Source organism: Nuphar pumila, chromosome 10 (assembly GCF_984573655.1).
Source record: "Nuphar pumila chromosome 10, dmNupPumi1.hap1.1, whole genome shotgun sequence".
Taxonomy (NCBI): domain Eukaryota; kingdom Viridiplantae; phylum Streptophyta; class Magnoliopsida; order Nymphaeales; family Nymphaeaceae; genus Nuphar; species Nuphar pumila.
Window position 1 is genome coordinate 89,821,431 of NC_143258.1, and position 18,533 is coordinate 89,839,963.

An 18,533-nucleotide genomic window follows, 5' to 3' on the forward strand; every position below is an offset into this window, starting at 1 on the left:
CATGAACTTCAATTGATTAGTTGAATTGAAGTATCCCCTAGGGCTGGAGGGGGAGATTGTTGGGTCTAGCCCTATCCCTCATTAATGGTATGGAAAGTGGATTAGCCACCCACTTGTCATTAATGCAGAAGAAGTTGAAGGGTCAGCCCTATCCCCTCATTAATGATGTGGGAAAGTGGAATAGCCACCTAACTCCCATGAATGCAGGAAGTTGAAGTGTTAAAACCCCTTCGGTTTCTGGAATGAGTCTAGAAGGCTCACTTCTAGAAGATCCATATTTAGAAGACTCTATGACATCTATAAATAGGGGTGTAGAGGCTGTGTGCTTAAGGAGAATGGTAGAGTGGCTGTGTGCAGTGTGCAAAAAGAGAAGTGAGAGAGGAGAGAGAGAGTAGAAAGAAGAAAATGAAGGAAGAAGGTTCGTCACCACGCATTGATCCTCAGAGAGAGGTGTTGGTTGTGGTGTGGGCTTTGACTCGGGTTGTGCACCCGAGAGGTAATCTTGTATTCATTTCTTCCTGTGATTTCTTTGTTGTTATCTTTAGCTTTGGACAAGCTATTGGACGTTGTACTCTCTATATTGTACTCTATACTTTCATTATAGTGAATTATTCTCTCCGTGCCCCGTGGATGTAGGTCGTGTTGACCGAACCACGTAAACCCTTGTGTTGTGATTTGATTGTGTCTTTGTTAGATTCTATATTGCTTTCGCATATTTTTTGTTATCTTAGTTTCTCTATAGTTTTGACCAAATCTGACATTGCGGATGTGTTCAGCATGGTCATAGATTTTTTTTTTAATACTTACACTGAGAATTCGGGCACGAGAAACATAGACCTAGCTATGCAAGGCTCTACCTGCCCTCCCGGCAGTGTAAAACTCTGTGACCCCTTGCCCCAAGGGAGTCCATGGTCATAAGAATTGACTCTTGAATCATAGTTTTTCGACATAAAATTGGTTTTTCTTGATTTTTGAAAATTTGGTACAAGTTGTTGATTTTTCAACCTTTATAAAATCTGACATATATGTCAGAATAACGCGATCCTAAGGCGATCCTAAGGTCAGTTTCTACTAAACTTAACAGGTAGATCACATCTGCAGGTTCAAATGTGCAAAAGAATTAAAAATATAAAATATCCGTAGGGTGCTATCTGGGTTCAAACGGATCAACCTGGATCCATTTTTGCAGTTTAGGTTTTTTGTTTTTGGGTCTTAATATTGTAGTGGATATTGGATTTATGGATTTGTTTGGTATATAAAATTGAAAAGTTTATTAGATTTAGCATGTTATGCTTATATGCAAAGTACTAAATATAATAATGTAAGGATTAAAATATATGGATGAGAGGTCTAGGGGGTGAAGCAAACGGAAGCTTCACAGTGGGATCAAACTACACTATGATCTATATTAATCTATCACTATTCTACGAGAACTACAAGCTGCTTAGACTAAATTCCAGCTGCCCCAACTCAGATTTCTTATGAAAGTCCTTTTGTATGGGGGGATGTATGAACTATGAAGGAATTTTCACATGAAAGAGTGAAAGTGTAGCGAAATTGGGATCCACTTGTCTTGCCATGACACTTTCTCACCACATGAAAGGTGTGGTGAGAAAGAGGGTATGGATCATATGACCTGATCTGTGTTCCTCGGGTTGACCGGGTCATACTGCATATGATCCAACTCCCCTTGAGGTGCTTGATCACTTTGATGAGCTTGATCGCTTGGTTAGACTGCCTGTCCCCACTATTAGTGAATCAACTGTGGATGTAAGCCGTCCGGGTTCGAGTCAAACACTGAATTGAATCCAAGTCCATTTAGTTAGATTTAGTAAAGAGAATTTGGTTTGATAATCGAACCAACATGGAGTCAGCTTCATTGTTTTTCATGTCTAGGGATGCAAACGGTTCATATGATTGTTTTTGCATGGAAATTAAGATCAAAATCGGATCCGAAACACTCAAAAATTGCAAAATCTCCATCCTGGATCTGACCCATTTGCATCCCTATGACTAAAGCATGCAATTGATCAAACCCAAAGCCCATCAAAATCCGACCCAAATTCATTATTTGGTAAATAGCATCCCTATGACTAAAGCATGTAATATTTTTTTATTGTTTTTTAGCCTATTCAGAATGATTCACTGGAGTATCGGTATCAGCTCATTCACCTGAATCGTTACAGGGCTGATACCGATACTGACAACATTGATTTTGACGATAGCAGATCACTTAAATCACTTTTAGAAAAGTGATCTGGCATCCTCACCGTCCACAATGTACAAACAATGGATGGACGGTGAAGATGTCATCGACAGATCACCTGATCTGTTCTTGATTTTGATCAAAATATGGATCGGGTCAAAGTTACACAGCCGTACAAGGAAACGAAGAACCAGAAAAGTTGTAAAGTTGGTTAAAGTACAACTGTGCACGACAGTGCTGTCGTTGCCACTCTGTGGTAAGATAAATTACAAAAATACCCCAACTCCCCTTGGAGTCTTTTTTCGGATCTGTGAAAGTCCACAAATTCGTCACTACAACGTCCTTCATTTTCATTGTTTTTTAACTTTCCGTAGTGACCTGAAGAATCTGGTACCGCACGTTAAGGATCCCCCCACGATTTTGACCTAAACATCGAACCTGCCACTGATTGTGTTAATGGATCGGATCTTGTTATAGCATCGACTAACTGAACAGAGAGCTTGTTTATTTATTTATACCGAGAACGGGATTGAAGTTATATGGCTTTGAGTGATGATTGAATTCAAGTTGGTTTAACAACAAGACTACATAAAACTCAACAAAAGGCCATACCTACGTGACCCTCAAATGGTCCCAAAAGTTAAACAACTCCTACCTCTCAAACTAAGTTTGGATAAGGTCTAACTCATGGATCAGAAGCATTTTTTAGCCGGTCCATTCAGCCACAATATTATCATGATAAAAGCACTCTTTGTAACACCCTTTGTCGAGAATATAAATTAGGCCGAAGCCTGGCCCGAACTGGGCCGATACGGGTTGGGCCACCAGGCATAAAATATATATCATATATATAATATAATAGGCCCAGTTCGACCCGATTAAGCCTACAGGCCTAATGGACGGACCGTGGGCCGGCCCGTTGTCTGAGCACCATGGCATTACATTGTAATTATTGCAAAAAAATATACCTAAATGAGTCAAATCAAAGCGGTGGAATCATCCTTGTGAGTATTCACGAAAAAAAGGTTTAATTGTCAGCCACTTATAAGAAGCCGCTCAAGATTTTGAGTTATTACATTTACAATTTTAAGTTGTTACATTCACATATAACCACCTGCTTTATTTAAATAATCTGAAAGGCTTCTTTGAAACGAAGATCAGCTCAATGATTTTAGGCAATGTCTAAAAAAATCGTCAATATATGAAAATATCTTGATTCCATATAATATTTTCAAAATCCAGCATAATACCAAAATGGTGATATATTCATAACATAGCTGGTTCTGAACACACCTTTTTTATCACTATTAACACGATAAATTTTACTCATATTTTGACGTATGATTTACATATTTTAAATTTTCACATATGCTCCTTTTTCAAGATTTTTTTTATAGGAAGCTAGATTTTTTAAAAACACGAGATTTTTGTTGCCGATATTTTCTTGAAAAAGAGATTTATGACATCGTGAGTTTAGGAATCCCAAATGGTCTAGCGCAGTTGGAGTGGTCCGGCACTGTCCTCTTGTGTAAGCATAAGCCCGGAATGGGCCCGGTATCAGCCTTGAATGGCTGGACCACTGATTCAGCTGTATACGGCCAATACTGATACTCAAGTGAATCGATCTGTATTGGCCAGAAAATAATTTGTATTTTTTACATTTATTAAAAAATAGGCAATTTAAGGTAAAGCATATCGATTTTCTGCCGATACGGCACGTATCGTATCGGCCGATACTGACAACATTGATCGTAACCCTAGTGTTTTGCGCTGCTAGGATGGCGACGATGCCTTCGGTTTGAATGCGATTTTTCCAGGAAAAAATATGGAAAAAAAGACATTGTAAATTTATGACAATGTTTGAAACATTAAAAAAAAACACCGTGTAAATGAAATAACTATAAATCCGTATGGTGTTCTGCACAGAGCTGATAAGTGAGGTAGCTTTAGGTAATTTTCCCTTTTCCGTATTTACTTTTTTCTGTAAATGAATAATGTTCCTATATATACCGTCTCCTTACTTCCTCCACATCCAGAAAGGGAGAAAGCGAGTTACAGGGAGGGGAAGAAGAGAGAGGAAGAAGGGACAGAGGGATGGCGATGAGACTCACAGAGGCAGCGCTCGGAGAAATAGGTAGGCGATCGACGCGAACGATCTGCCCTAGCTCGAGGCTTCTGAATTACCGGAGCAGGTCGTCGGGATCGTCCCGGAAGAAGGAGGGCAAGGGAGGCGGGAACGACGGCGGCAGCAGCCTCGCAGAGCTCATCGAGGTGGAGATCCCCGAGGGGTCTGACCTCGCTGGAGGCGTCAGGATGCTCCAGGAGGCCGTCCACGCCATCATCGTCCGCCAGGCTGCGCCGGTCTGGCTCCCGTTCCGGCCGGGGTCTTCGTACTGGGTTCCGCTTCGCAGGAAGGCCGCGGCCGCTGCCGTCTCGACGAATCTCGTGGATCTGTTCGGGAGGCTCGCGAAGCCGTTGACGGAGGAGGAGTCTCTGTCGCTCACCTCGTCGAGAGGGTGGCCTTCTCGTTCGTATTACATCGAAGGTTTTTCCCTTTTTCCTTCGATGTTTTCATCTTTACCTGGAAATTTGATGCAATCGATGCATACATTTTGGATTTTTAACGAGGAAAATCATGAAAACTACATGAAATCGAAGCCTCTGTAGGAAAATGAACACCACAACAAGCGTAAAATTATCAAGATTAAGTCTGAAATTTGACGACAATTTGTGGCTCCGGTAATTTTCATTTCAAAGTTAGCATTTTTCCATTGTCTAAATGAATACGGAAACATTTTGAAGATGTCGAGATTAGGTCTTGCATCTTAAAGTATTTGCAGATATTTTCAAACCGACATTTCTGTAAAACTTCGATCTTTTGTGTGCGGAATGTTTTAGAAGGAATGTGTTATCGATGGAAACTCTCTGATTTTAAGTCTAAATGAGTGGTTTTAATCTAAATGTTTCTTTGAATTTTGATCTTTCTTTAAGGATTCCGAATTGATATTTGAGACACTAAGGAAGGCCACAAATTTCTTTTTTTTTTTTTGCTTCTTTTACTGAGAATTTGGTGTCAGTTTCTTGTCAGTTATGGATATAGAAAAGTAATTCCAATTCTTTTACTAGATTATGAATATGAGGCCCTTACTTTCTTAAATAAAATGACTTAAAAAACAGATGGTAGTTTGTGGAGATCTGGTCTTCCGTTATTCTCCCTCAATGCAATAATTGTCTGGTTTAATGTAACTGTTGAACGGAAGTTTGGTCTTTGCTTACGATTCAATTGAAAACCTATGACAAACTTGAACCTAAAACGGCAAATGTTCAGAATGATGAAGTACTAAGATTAAGTGTTCTTTCACCTCACTTTTCTTTAGCAATAATGACAAAGTATGAATATCCTGTTTGGCGGTTTTACTTTTATTTCAATGTGAACTGTGAATCCATCTATCTAGACACTCCGATTGATGCCACTCTTTGCCAACTTTTCTTCTTAATCTAAGGAAACAGTATTATTATCCATGATGACTGGATATTGTTGGAAGTCTTTCACATGGTAAAGAATCTTTTCTTTCATGAACTCATTTAGAAAAAGTTGAAGTTTGATCAGTTTTACTCGGCAAAACTTTCTTTGTCTGGGTCACTGGATACTAATTTTAAACTTGGAGATTGACAGGTAAATTTCAAATCTTGATGAAGGATCAACTATAGGTTTCTGATAGTCCAAGTGCAGTGGTAGCTGTGTTCATTCTATTAGATTCTAACAAAATATCTGGTTCACAAGATGGTTTTTGTTTGTCTACACTAAGTCTCTTTTAAGCTGGATTATTTAGCCACTTATATAATGGAACACCATTACTAGATGTGCACTGTAGCTCTTTGTTGATGCTTGTGGTTTGTAAGATTTGATTGTTAATTGGCAACTTATTGTCTGTTAACATATTCTAGTAATTTCCATTCTAAGCCAAACTGCTTCGCCTTGAGATGTGAGAATCGTTCAAGCATGATTTTATCCTTTCTTTGAACCTCTTTTTTCACATTTCCTTTTTCAGTAGCAAGGACAGTCCACAGACTCCACACCACAAGAATATATGTATGGTGCTTTACGGTTACATTGTTTTTGGAGTCATTAATGTTGGTTCATATGCTATTGAAATCATTACTGTCTGGAATCTACTTAATGCTATTCATCCCATCTAAAGTTTCCACCAATGTGCAAATGTATTTGTAGGTTCATCCCCACAGTCACTTGAGGCCATCTCTAAGCCGACAGCAAAGTCTGATGAGGAAGAGGGATAAATTGTTACAACAGCAAAGCTCCTGATGTAAGAACAATTTATTCTTAGTGTTAGGAGCATGATAATCTAGTACTGAATTGGTTTTGAATATTAGAAAGTTTTACTGTTACTGATGTTCATGTCAGCTGTAAGATATTACAAATAGTATCTCACTTAGTATTGCTCTCATATGAATCTGGAAAGTTATCATGTTTTTCTCTTTTCTAGTCTGAAGCTTATCTGTGGCTTTCAGGTCAAGTGCTACACCTGTTCATTTCTTATTCTTATGCGACTTCTGCAAACACATCACTAACAAGCAACAATTTTATGTATGCAAACAATAAATCCATTTGCATGTACATATTTTCTGTATGATATTCTGTTCTTCGGTCTGCTTGTTTGTTGTTTTCTTTGGCATGTTGTGTTTGTTGATTGATTGTGCTTGCTTGAGTGCACGCTCGTGCACACACACACACACAAAAAATGTTTGGAAGATTAGCTGGAATGTTCATTAACCCTTGCAGTTACCGATGGTGAGAGGATGAATGAGATGTTTAGAATAAATTTGTTGTAAAATAGATTTTAGATTATCAGCTCCCTTTGAAATCTTCATACACCAGGAAGGAAGTTTAGCCATGGCTAAAACTAGATTTTTCTGTAAGTTTCAGTTGAAGATTTTTTCTAACCATATGTTGGATTCATATCTACGAGCTACAAAACAAGCTTGAAATTCCTGATGTGTGCATAAGAAGTTGACCTTATTATGATTAAGGATTCCCTAAAATTTTATTTTTCGCAATTAGTTATATAAGGTTAAGGGTTGTACGGCACCTACGTGTCCCTATAGGAAGAACACAAGGCTCTACGAGGTACCTCCCTTGAGCAGGATGAAGCCAGAAGACCTGAAAATGCTCCAAGGTTCCATTTTTAAGGTGCATGAAGGGTTATTTGCATTCATATATATATATATATATATATATATATATATATATATATATATATATATATATATATATATATATATATATATATATATAGAGAGAGAGAGAGAGAGAGAGAGAGAGAGAGAGAGATGCGTACATATTTATATTAGCTGTAACCCTGCATACCCATACCTTTTGATATTCCTGTGTTGTACCCTGTGTACCCTCATCCACATGGACCTGCACCTTTATGACATAGGTATGCGTGTGAGTTTTGAAATTGTGCCAACTGAATGGCTTAAGGATGCCTTCTGAGTGATCCATATGAATAATTTTACTTACAATAATCTGTATCAAAGCATTGATAAAGTCAGTTGGATGGTCATTTTCTATTTAAAGGATTGTGCATTCTTTGAATGGTTTCTCTGTTGAAGAGAAGCATGAAATTAGAATGAGCAAGGGGAAATATTGTTTTCCTAAGGCTAGGTTAGGGATATAATTTAAGAATTTAGAAAACTTCCGTCAGCTATGTCACATAGACACGGTGCAATAGGCCACGTACCCGTGTCAACACGCATAAGGGTACCGGGTGCGGCACGAGTACGTGGGCTTGTGGGTTGGGTCGGATCCAATCATCCAACTAAGACCCAACACGAAACCCGCGATCTCTTTTTTTTTTTCCTTTTTTTCATGTCACCCTCCCCCTTCCCACCCTCAGCAGGAGAGATAGAGAGAGAGGTACCACCATCACTTTCTCTGAGAGAGAGAGAGGTGGGGGTTATGAAAGAGTGGGAGAGAGGGGCGGTGGATTTTTTGAAATTGCTGTGCCGTACCCTCTGCACCTGCACCTGCACCTGCACCTGCACCCGCACCCGCACCCATACCCGTATCCATGTGACATAGTCCAGCAGTGGTTCAGAAATATAAGATTAACTTGTATGCCTATGAGTTATTTGAAGTTTCTAAGACAAATACCTATCAAGATAAAATCTTGCATCTATTTAAGTCAAATAATATTTTTTCGTTGTGGTAGAAACTAACGACCTTTCTGTGGTCATGATCACCAAGATTGCGTACATCTTCAGTCTGGTATTTGTCCTGTGGGAATTTCCTTCCAGAAGTGTTTTTTCCCCTCTCCTTAGAAGATCCTTCCAGTATGATCCCCGAAACACTGCCTTGATTATACTTCATGCAGCTGTATGAAGTTTTCATCTAAAAATCTTCTCGGCTTTCAATTTTTTTAGGAAAAAAGAAGCATGCCTAGGGTGTACTTCAAGAATACATTTATCAGGTGTTTAATATTCAATATGCATGTTGTTCTCCATTTATAACCAAGAGTTTAAAGATGGTGAGCCCAAAGAATTTCATGAGCCAACCTGCTTGTTATTTGCACAAGGTTGTTAAAAGATTCCTGTTTTTGTTTGTCGAAAGTTTAAAACCATATGGCATCCCCAAAAGGTACTTCCTTTTCCGGGGAATTGCAACTATATTTGACAATTATAGGACCTGTTAGGTGAGTTGGCTAAGGGCATTCACATTGAAGGGGCATCGAGAGAGCGAAATATGCTGGGTGCACATCCCTTGCCACATGTACCAGCTGTTTAATATTTTACATGCTTACCATTCTCCATTTATAGCCAAGAGTTTGAAGAAAGTAAGATGGTGAGGGAATGGCATGCACAAACCAGCTTGTCATTTGATCAAGGTGTTGAAAAAGGCATGCTTCTGGTTGCCAAAAACAATATGGCAGCCCCATGATTGTTTCCATTTCCAAGGAATTGCAACTAAATGGATATGCAAGTATATGACCTCTTTCATTTAAATGCAAGGTGAATCCTCTTTCTTGACTTACTGAAAAGGAAGAATTGATCACAGAATCTTCAGTTGTTAGAGGCAAACATACTTATTTATGTGCACTCTACCGTCTCCAGCTTATAAACCATTCAAGATCTCTGATCTCTTGTGGTGTTGGTCTTTTCCACCTTGTGTATATTGGACATATGGAGAACTCGGTTTGCAGAAGTTCTGCTTAAGTTAAACTTGATCTGGAATTATGTGATTAAAGAGCTGATCATGAAAATTTTGTCAAGTCTCGTTGGATGCAACAAGTAACAATTTTGCTCTATTGAGCTCTCTTCAGTAAGTCTTAGGAATGAGAATAAGCTTGGCTATATCATGGATGCAATGTTTGGAATCTGTGCTTCTCTCTTGCAAAGTAACGGGTAGTTGTGGATTCAGTCTGATATACGAATTCGTGAGGCATTGAGTGTATCTAATATTTGTTGTGTTGATGCATATCCATTTAGTTTCCTGCATCCAGTATAAAAAAATGGTTATTTTGTTATATAAGACCGACATTGTGACGTTAAGTTTCTTTCATTTGTTAAGTTATGACTAGAGAAGTTTGCAAAAATCTGTTAATCTTTTGGTTGCACGAAATGTCGATTGAAGGTAGCTTGGTTGTCTATTGCATTGTGCAGGCGACCGAAGCTGCTGGAAGGAACACCTCCCAAGGTCTCATCCGAACGATGTCCATGGTGTTGGTGCAAATAATCTCGCCCCTCCTGCTTGGTTTACTCATAACTTCCATATGTACAGTGAATCAGTTTGCAAGCGATGAAATTATCAGTTATTAACGTCTGTAAATTTTATGCTCTCTTTATAATTTTCTTGCACATAACATTTATGGCATCTAATTTTCTAATATAACCAACACATTACACAAAAAACAGCAATATTGGACTCAAGATGGGTTTGTTCGGTTGGAGAATCTGTTGGTTCAGGTTAGGGTTTCGCTCAGGTATAACCCTAAAGACATAAAATTTGTGTTTCCTTCTAAGGTCCAGATTCAGTTGCCGGCCTAAGCTGGTCGGGTTTACCTATACCCAATCGTTGGTTGAGTAAATGGACCTGGATCCAATTCCCATGGAATTACTTGAGACGGCCTTTTGTCCAAGTTCTGAATTGTATCGTGCGAGAACTGCAAATTGCTTTTTTGCTCATCTGGTAGGAGCAACTTGTGAACATCACTAAGTTGACAGGATGTCACAAGCTCAAGGAGGTTGAAGCAGGATGTAGCGGTGCTTGGGGTTTTATGCCAATGAACTCGGTGGGTGAAGCCGTTTTTCCCTAGTTAGATTCAATTTCAACAACAATAGTCGTTAGATTCAACAAATGATTGGTTACAAGTGACAGGAATTGAGGATGAGAGTAATGCCTACGGTGAAGCCGACGTGTATAACAATGAAGCCGGGGAGTATAAATAGTAAATGAGTGAGCCATTTACAGTGTTTTGCATATTTTTCTGATCTTTGCCTAGGGGCAAACCAATCCAAGTTTTTGAAAAAAAGATGCATTATACGGTCTTGTTTGAGGTTTTAATTCAATTAATGAGATGAATCAACCTTAGCTTTACACACCTTAATCACCTTAAGGCCTTTTGGTGTATAGGTTAGGCATGTGAACTTTGGTATCAGAACAGCCACTATATCTCTAGTTTGATTTTTGAAAGGGTGGACATAAGAAAAGGGTTACATGAGCCAGAGTGATGGCCATCAACGATGGAAACAGCTACCTGGAGTTTAGTCAAAATGAGATCCTAAAATGGCTGCTGAGAATGTAGGCTACAAAGCATGATGTTTATTAGGTTCTTGGTGGTTCAAGGACTTGATTTTATGCACCTTCATTACCGTAGGGCCTTTTGGTGTCTTGGTTAGGCACTTAACAGTACAGCACAAAGCCTAAGTTGATGCATGGAAGTAACATGGCCAGCATAAGTTAATATATTGTTTTGACCAGCAGTCTTATGCTTTATAAGTTTTACTATGTGTTTCATAAGGCAGCAACGCCGTTAGCACATATCATGGCATTTACAGTGTATTCTACTAGGCTCTAGTTGCCATAATACTAGCTTAATGTGTATGACAACAAATAGTGGAAGCTAGTCATACCACATTATTTTTTTCACACATCTTGGAACACATTTTCAAGACTTTAGGGCATGTTTGCTTTGGTTGCAGAGGGGATGAACATTCACAACTTAGAAAGTAGAAGTGATTGTTGGTCACAAGGTCAAATCTTGTGACCAACTTTCACAAGATTCAAGGCAAAAATAATTTCAGCTGACAATCACAATCACTAGTACTTTTCTCATGTTTCACTAACCTTGACAAAGTGCTGTGATTGTGGGATTTACAATCAGTATTTTGAGAAAATCCAAAAATCACAGGGCATCGCAAACATGCTTCTTGCTCTTTTCTAGGACATTATTAGCAAGCTCAAAAACTCAAAGTCCAATTATATCTATGAAGTCTAAAAACGTATGTATACTGAGGTGAAACATTCAAAAAGTTTGATGGTAATTCAAGTTAACCCAGCAATCAAAGAAAGAGGGAGACTTGGCTCTTGCAAGATACACCTGAAGGGCAGATAAAAATGCAATAGCTATAAATTGCACTTAATCATCTCTCTCTCTCTCTCTCTCACACACACACACACACACACACACACACACACACACACACACAGAGGCAGCCACATAAGACTTAAGTTGAGATCAACGTAGGCTTGGCTCTTGGTCTTTCTCATAGAGTTGTCATCATCATCATCAAGCCTTACCCCAACTAAATGGGGTTGGCTCTAGCTCAAAAAGTTGTAAAGCACATAATTTCATCTCAACTTGAACAACATTGGGAATTTGTAAGCTGCTGCCATTTCGAGATATCATGTTGATTTGGGACACCTCAGTAGGCAAACATTATGGACTGAAAGAATTTGTTCCTTATGTAATCCAAAAGCAAATAAGCATCACAGTCTGCAAGGTTTATCTCCATTATCTCAGCTACAAACAAGATATAGGCATGTTAAATTTACAAGAAATGCTACAAACCTGGATATCCGTTCATACAGTGTGAAGAAAAACAAGAGAAATTAAAGTGCTACTCAATCCCAACTTATATATGTCCATGATGTTGCCAAAGAACGCTTCCAATCAAAGCATCTGAAATGGCATCCATTTTGAATGTTCTCAGTTTCTTCCAAACAAGAAAAAGAAGTTACATAGTTGTGATAAACAAGTGGGATTCACTACTTTTTACATTGACTCATAAATCTCAGAACTACCAATTTTATAAAATGCATGGTATAAGGATTATAACATGGAGTCAAGAGATGCATACTCCTGTGGTGACAAACTTATGTTTGCATCATGTCATAACTCAGAAATATGAGCACAAGGATATATATAGATTAAGGTAGCCCCCCTGATTATCAACCTCACACTAGGTGAACCCTTTTGCATACCCAGGAACTCTTTTCCAAATCTCAGCAACTTTCTGTGTTGAGTGTCATCATAAACCTCGCAAAATCAAAATCATCCGCTGAAGTCTCTGTGTGTGGATAAGCATGAACCTCGCAAAATCTTTATCAAGTTTTTTGCAAAAATTATTTATGGTCACATATTTAAGATGGTTAATTTGACATCCAAGTGGCCTTTGCTTTTGCCAATATGTCCATGTTATTTTGGCAGTCATACCTGAGAAGAAATGACATCTACAAGAAAGAAAAAGGTTAAGGATGATAGGAAGAATGTTTACATGGACCTAACCTCTGAAAAACAGAATGGGTTATTGGATTGGTTTTTTCCTGGAGCCAGATTCAGACCCGTGTGTTATGTGCCACTTAATAATGGCTTTGTTGTAATTTTTATTTTTGGTTGCAGGGCAGTTTAATACCCTAAATTGTTTGTAAACACAAATATAAGTAATCGATATCAGAGCTACAGAGCTACAGTGGGATGATTGTTGCAGTCGATATATGGTTGATATCAACCCTTCCCATCGTGCCTTCCTCGATTTCACTACAACAGATCCTGGTGATACAAAAATTAACATGGTATCAGAGCCAACTACTGTTGGATTTGAAGAAGTCTCCAAAAGGTATGACCAAAGAGACGTCTGATCTCCAAGTCAAGATTCATTTTCTATAGATTCGTTCTCATCTCATCTCTCTCTTCTCTTTTACTGAATCTGCCTCTAAACAGAATCTGTTACAACTCTACCAATTTGAATCTTCTTCTTCTACTAAGATCTATTTTTGCATGGATTTTTTTTATCGACTTACAAATCAGATCATCCACTTCCAGTTATTCCTCTTTTGTCTCTCCCCACTGAACGTTACATCTAAATATTATATCTATTCCATGTCATCTTGCCTCTTCCTTAAGAATAAACATTCTCATTTCTCTCAAATTTATCGTTGTGGTCGTTCATCTCTTATGGATCAGATATGTAAGTAACAGATCTAAATATTTCATATCCCCTCTCCTTTTCAAAGTATCACCCGATTTCAGCCCAGTATTCTCCATTCACATGCTTGGGTTTTCTGGTGAAATTCCTTTTCTACTGTGTACTGCATTTTATATTTGTTTTGCACGCTATTCAAGGCTGAAGTATATATTTATATAAAAAAAAGGAGGAGCAAAAAATATTGGTTGATTGTAGGATCTGAATGTGACTGTTGGCAGTTGATTTCAGATTTGAGCCTGTTGTCAATTGTTGACCCTAAACCCTAAAAAAAAAGGGTAAAGGAAGGATGTCTCGTGATTAATCTTATTCACACCTCGGCCTTGAATTGTGTGTGTTTTGTATTTTCCTTACTCTTATGTTATGGATTCTTTCTTGTCCTTCCCACCTCATTTGAGTCTTTCCTCAAGCTTTCTTAATTAACTTGTTTCTGAAAAATTAAACACCTCAAACTTCTTGACTTGGAAGAGACAGATTATTCCTTTTATAAGGAGTCAATGCCTCCTTGGTCATTTGGGCGCCATAATTTATTGCATGTGAAAGAAAGGATGACAAAGGGGCGACCTCAATTGTGTATGTCAAAAATCTAGAATTCGAGACTTAGAAAAAGAAAGATCAGTCAGTTGTGGCCTACATCACTTCAACTCTATCGCAGAAGGTGCTTGTAGCTATACCTGATGATTGTTCAGCTAGCCAGCTTTGGAATAGATTAGTTCAGACATATTCTCAAGTTTTGCAGGCAAGAATGTTTTTTTTGAAGTAAGAGTTTCAGATGCTCAGAAAGGACAGTATGACCATCATGGAGTATTTGAATAAGATGAAGACTATCACAGACTAGCTTGCTATTGTGGGGTGCATGGTAAGTGACACAGGTATGGTCCAACAAACTCTAAGTGGGCTAGGGCCTGATTACAACATGATCTTTACTTCTCTATTGTGCTTGCCTGTCCTCCCTACTTTTCAAGAGTTGCGTGCCAAGTTGATTCAGTATGAAATGACTCTGAAGGGTTTTTCTGAGGAGTCACAATCTCACACAAATGCTCAGGTGGTTCTTACTACATGAATGTCATATGGGCGAGGACAAAGAGGTTTTGGGTTTCATGGAAGAGGAGGACAAGGACGGGGAGGACAAGGTGGACTGATGCCTACACCAAATATGTTGCCAAATGCACAAGGGCAAAAGACAATACCCACTTGTTATCTTTACAATAAAATAGGACATATTAAGGCAAATAATTGGTTTAATCCTCAGAATAAAGGAAAGTTCCCATAAACAGATGTCAAGAGAGAGTCTGGTAGTGCCAAGGCTATTGATGAAATCAGAGAGTTACTGTTATTTGCATTGGCGGAATTAAATTTGAAGCAAAGTGATCAAGGGACTTGGTATGTTGACTCCGGTGCGGCAACCCATGTGACTGGTGATGCTGGTAAGATTCTTAATCATATCCCCTATTTTGGCAAAAGTAACATCATCACTAGAGACAAAACTCATCACCTTATCTCTCATATTGGAAACTTCATTGTTCCTATGTCAACCTCTACTCTTAAGTTGTCTAATATTCTTCATGCTCCCAATATTAAGAAAAACATTATTTCTGTCTCTAAACTTGTCAGTGATAATCATGCCTCAGTTGAATTCACTCCCTTTTTTGTGCAGGTCAAGGACCTTTGCATGAAGAAAACATTCGTTGAGGAAAAAAGGCAAGGGGACATGTACATCTTTCAAGAACATATCTTGGATTTTGCTTATTCTGGTTATTCCATCTCAAAGAATTCATCTGTGTCATCTTCAACATTCACTACAAAAAAATAGTTGATTAGCGACGGAATTTAGCGACGGAGTTATATCGTCGCTACTTAGCGACAGATTAACGAGAGAAATGAATCCATCGCTATATTTGTAGAATTTTACGAAACTAGCGACAGAAAACATTCCCTCGCAAAATCCGTCGCTACTTAGCGACGGATTTTGCGAGAGAATGTTTTGTCGCAATAAATACGACAGTTAGCGACGGAATTGCGACGGCTAAGATTCCGTCGCAACATAGCGACGGCCTAGGCGACGAAATATTTTCTGTCGCCTTTTTTGTTTTTTGAATTACGATGGCTTAGCGACGGAATTAATCCGTCGCTAAGCCGTCGCTATATGTCGCATTACCCCTAATCCCAGCCCTCTTTTTCCTTTCTCCTTTCGCTGCTCCCGCCCGCCGCCCTCTCCCTCCTGCCGCCCTCTTCCTTCCGTCAACCTTCCGCTGCCGCCGTCGCTGCCCGGAGCAACCGCAGGTACGTAAATGGATTGGAGGTCGACCCCCTGCTTTTTCCGGCAGGGGGTCGACTCTGCCAGGCGGTCGACCCCCTGCGTTTTCCGGCAGGGGGTCGACTCTGCCAGGCGGTCGACCCCCTGCGTTTTCCGGCAGGGGGTCGACTCTGCCAGGCGGTCGACCCCGGTAGGTGGTCGACCCTCTGCCGTGTCCGGCCGGGGGTCAACCCTGGTAGGGGGTCGACCCCCTGCCGTGTCCGGCCGGGGGGGGGGGGTCGACCCCCCGCCATGTCCGGCCGGGGGTCGACCCCCCGCCGTGTCCGGCAGGGGGTCAACCCCGGCAGGGGGTCAACCCCTTTTGATGTCCGGCAGGGGGTCAACCCCCTGCCTTGTCCGGCCGGGGTCGACCCCCTTGCCGTCTCCGGCCAGGGGTCAACCCCCTGCCTTGTCCGGCAGGGGGTCCACCCCTTTTGATGTCCGGCCGGGGGTCGACCCCCTGCCGTGTCCGGCCGGGGGTCGACCCCCTGGTTTCTTGCTCTTTTTTTTCTTTTTTCAGAAATTAGGGTTTTTATTTTATTTTTATTGTTTAGTTTTCTTTGATTTTCATTGATTAGGATTTTTTATTTTGATTTTCATTTATTAAGCAATTGAATCAAATTTCTTAAATTAAGGCTATTTGTAGTTAATTTAATTAGGGTTTTTTATTTGATTTTGTTTTATTAGGGCTTTGAATCAAAATTTAAAAATTAGGGCATTTTATAGTTAATTTGATTAGGGTTTTCTTGGATTTGATTAGAGCTTTTATTTTTATTTTCTATGATTAGGGATTTGAATCATAATTTTTTTAATTAAGGATTTTTAGTTAATTTGGTTAGGACTTTAAATCAAAATTTTTTAATTAAGGCTTTTATAGTTAATTTGATTAGGTTTTTTTTATTTATTTAGAGTTTTTATTTTTATTTTCTATAATTAGGGATTTAAATCACATTTTTTTAATTAATACTTTTTAGTTAATTTGATTAAGGATTTTTTTGTATTTGATTTTGGCAGGTTTTTTCCTTGTTTGATTAAGGTTTAAATTGTGGCTTTTTTATTTAATTTTATGGTTTATTTTTCTTATAGTTTATGATGTTTTGGTTTATTTATAATTTATTTTCTTGTATTTTAAGGTTTTATGATTTAATATGGTCGAATAATTTCATGGTGACTTCATTTTAAAACATCATTTTTTTTTGCAGATTTCTCAACAGAACTTGCTTGTGCCCCGCCACCCGTGGTAAGTAAGTGACAAAAACAATGCAAATCGGGTAAATACCCGTGGTGAGTAAGTGATGCAAGCGCATCACATGTTATTTAATTTATTGAATATAACACTTTATTGTTCACACACTCACTTAGTTGTTGATATCTATGACTACTTTGTTGGAGTTCGGAGATCATGCTGAGCATGATTTTAATGTATGAATATGGAAGTGTTCTTATTTTTGGAGTACGGAGTCCATGCTATGCATGGTAGTAGTTAGTGGGATATTGAAGTGTGTTTGCTGCAGGTACATGTTTGATATTTGTTTGATATGAATTATTTCGATGTATTGCAATGTTTGATGTGATTGTATCCATGCTTACATGTAGTTACTTTCAATTTGATTATGTCTTCCATGTGAAATTGTATACTGAAAGCATGCTTCAAATGAATGTATCGTGTCATGAATAGTTTGCACATGAAAATATTAAGTTATCAATGCATGCATCATAATTCTTGTGATTGTATGACATCATATATTGCATGATAAATTTGATATTTTCTTCATCATAGTATTCTGATGGTTCTCTTTTAACTGGTTAGGATACTATTCGTAACATCATACGACAGAATGACTGCAAACCGTGAATGGATGTACCGTAGGATAGTAGACAATGAGTTATCGCATGAATATATGGATGGTGTCGACAGTTTTATTGAATTTGCAACGGCAAGTGTCAGTACGGTAGATCCCACAGGTCGGATTAGGTGTCCCTGCAAGATTTGTAAGAATAATCGATTTGTAGAACCTCATGGCGTTAGACATCACCTATACAGGAAGGGTTTTGTGAGTGATTATCAGAACTGGACGTTTCATGGAGAAGAATTTAGAAACGATTTTGATGCACGGGTGAATGTGGTGCACGATAATCCATATACGAATTTGATATTTGATGCTGCAGGAACAGAACTGGGTTCTGCTATGAGTTCTAGTGATGTAAGAACTGTCGTAGATGAAGAATCACCAAACGATGCAGCTAGTAGATTTTATGATTTACTTAGAGATGCTGATGAGCCACTTTGGAACGGTTGTGAGAGTCACACTATCTTGTCTGCAGTTCTTCAACTAATGAATTTGAAGTCCGAGTATAATTTGAGTCAATCATGTTTTGACCGTTTGTGCATGATTGTGAAGAGTATGTTGCCTAAAGATGATAAATTGCCACAAAATTTCTATCGTGCGAAAGTTATGGTCAACGCTCTAGGTATGGGTTACAAAAAGATTGATGCTTGTCCAAATCACTGCATGTTGTATTTCAAGG

At 38.9% G+C, this 18,533-nt stretch overlaps 1 protein-coding gene across 1 annotated transcript; it reads left to right on the top strand.

Annotated features, from left to right (window-relative positions):
- The first annotated feature begins 4,251 nt into the window (after positions 1 to 4,251).
- Positions 4,252 to 10,085, top strand: LOC149827282 (uncharacterized). The gene is made up of 3 exons (XM_090020280.1): positions 4,252 to 4,751; positions 6,438 to 6,531; positions 9,887 to 10,085. Exons 1-2 carry the CDS (start codon positions 4,301 to 4,303, stop codon positions 6,503 to 6,505), a joined length of 519 nt encoding a protein of 172 aa, XP_089876406.1. The 5' UTR covers positions 4,252 to 4,300; the 3' UTR covers positions 6,506 to 6,531; positions 9,887 to 10,085.
- The last annotated feature ends 8,448 nt before the right edge of the window (positions 10,086 to 18,533 follow it).

Excerpts from the sequence above, each read along its gene's own strand:
- LOC149827282 (XM_090020280.1), top strand. The coding sequence starts at position 4,301 with ATGGCGATGAGACTCACAGAGGCAGCGCTCGGAGAAATAGGTAGGCGA. Across the intron at positions 4,752-6,437 it reads TCGTTCGTATTACATCGAAG|GTTCATCCCCACAGTCACTT; the intron begins GTTTTTCCCTTT and ends ATGTATTTGTAG.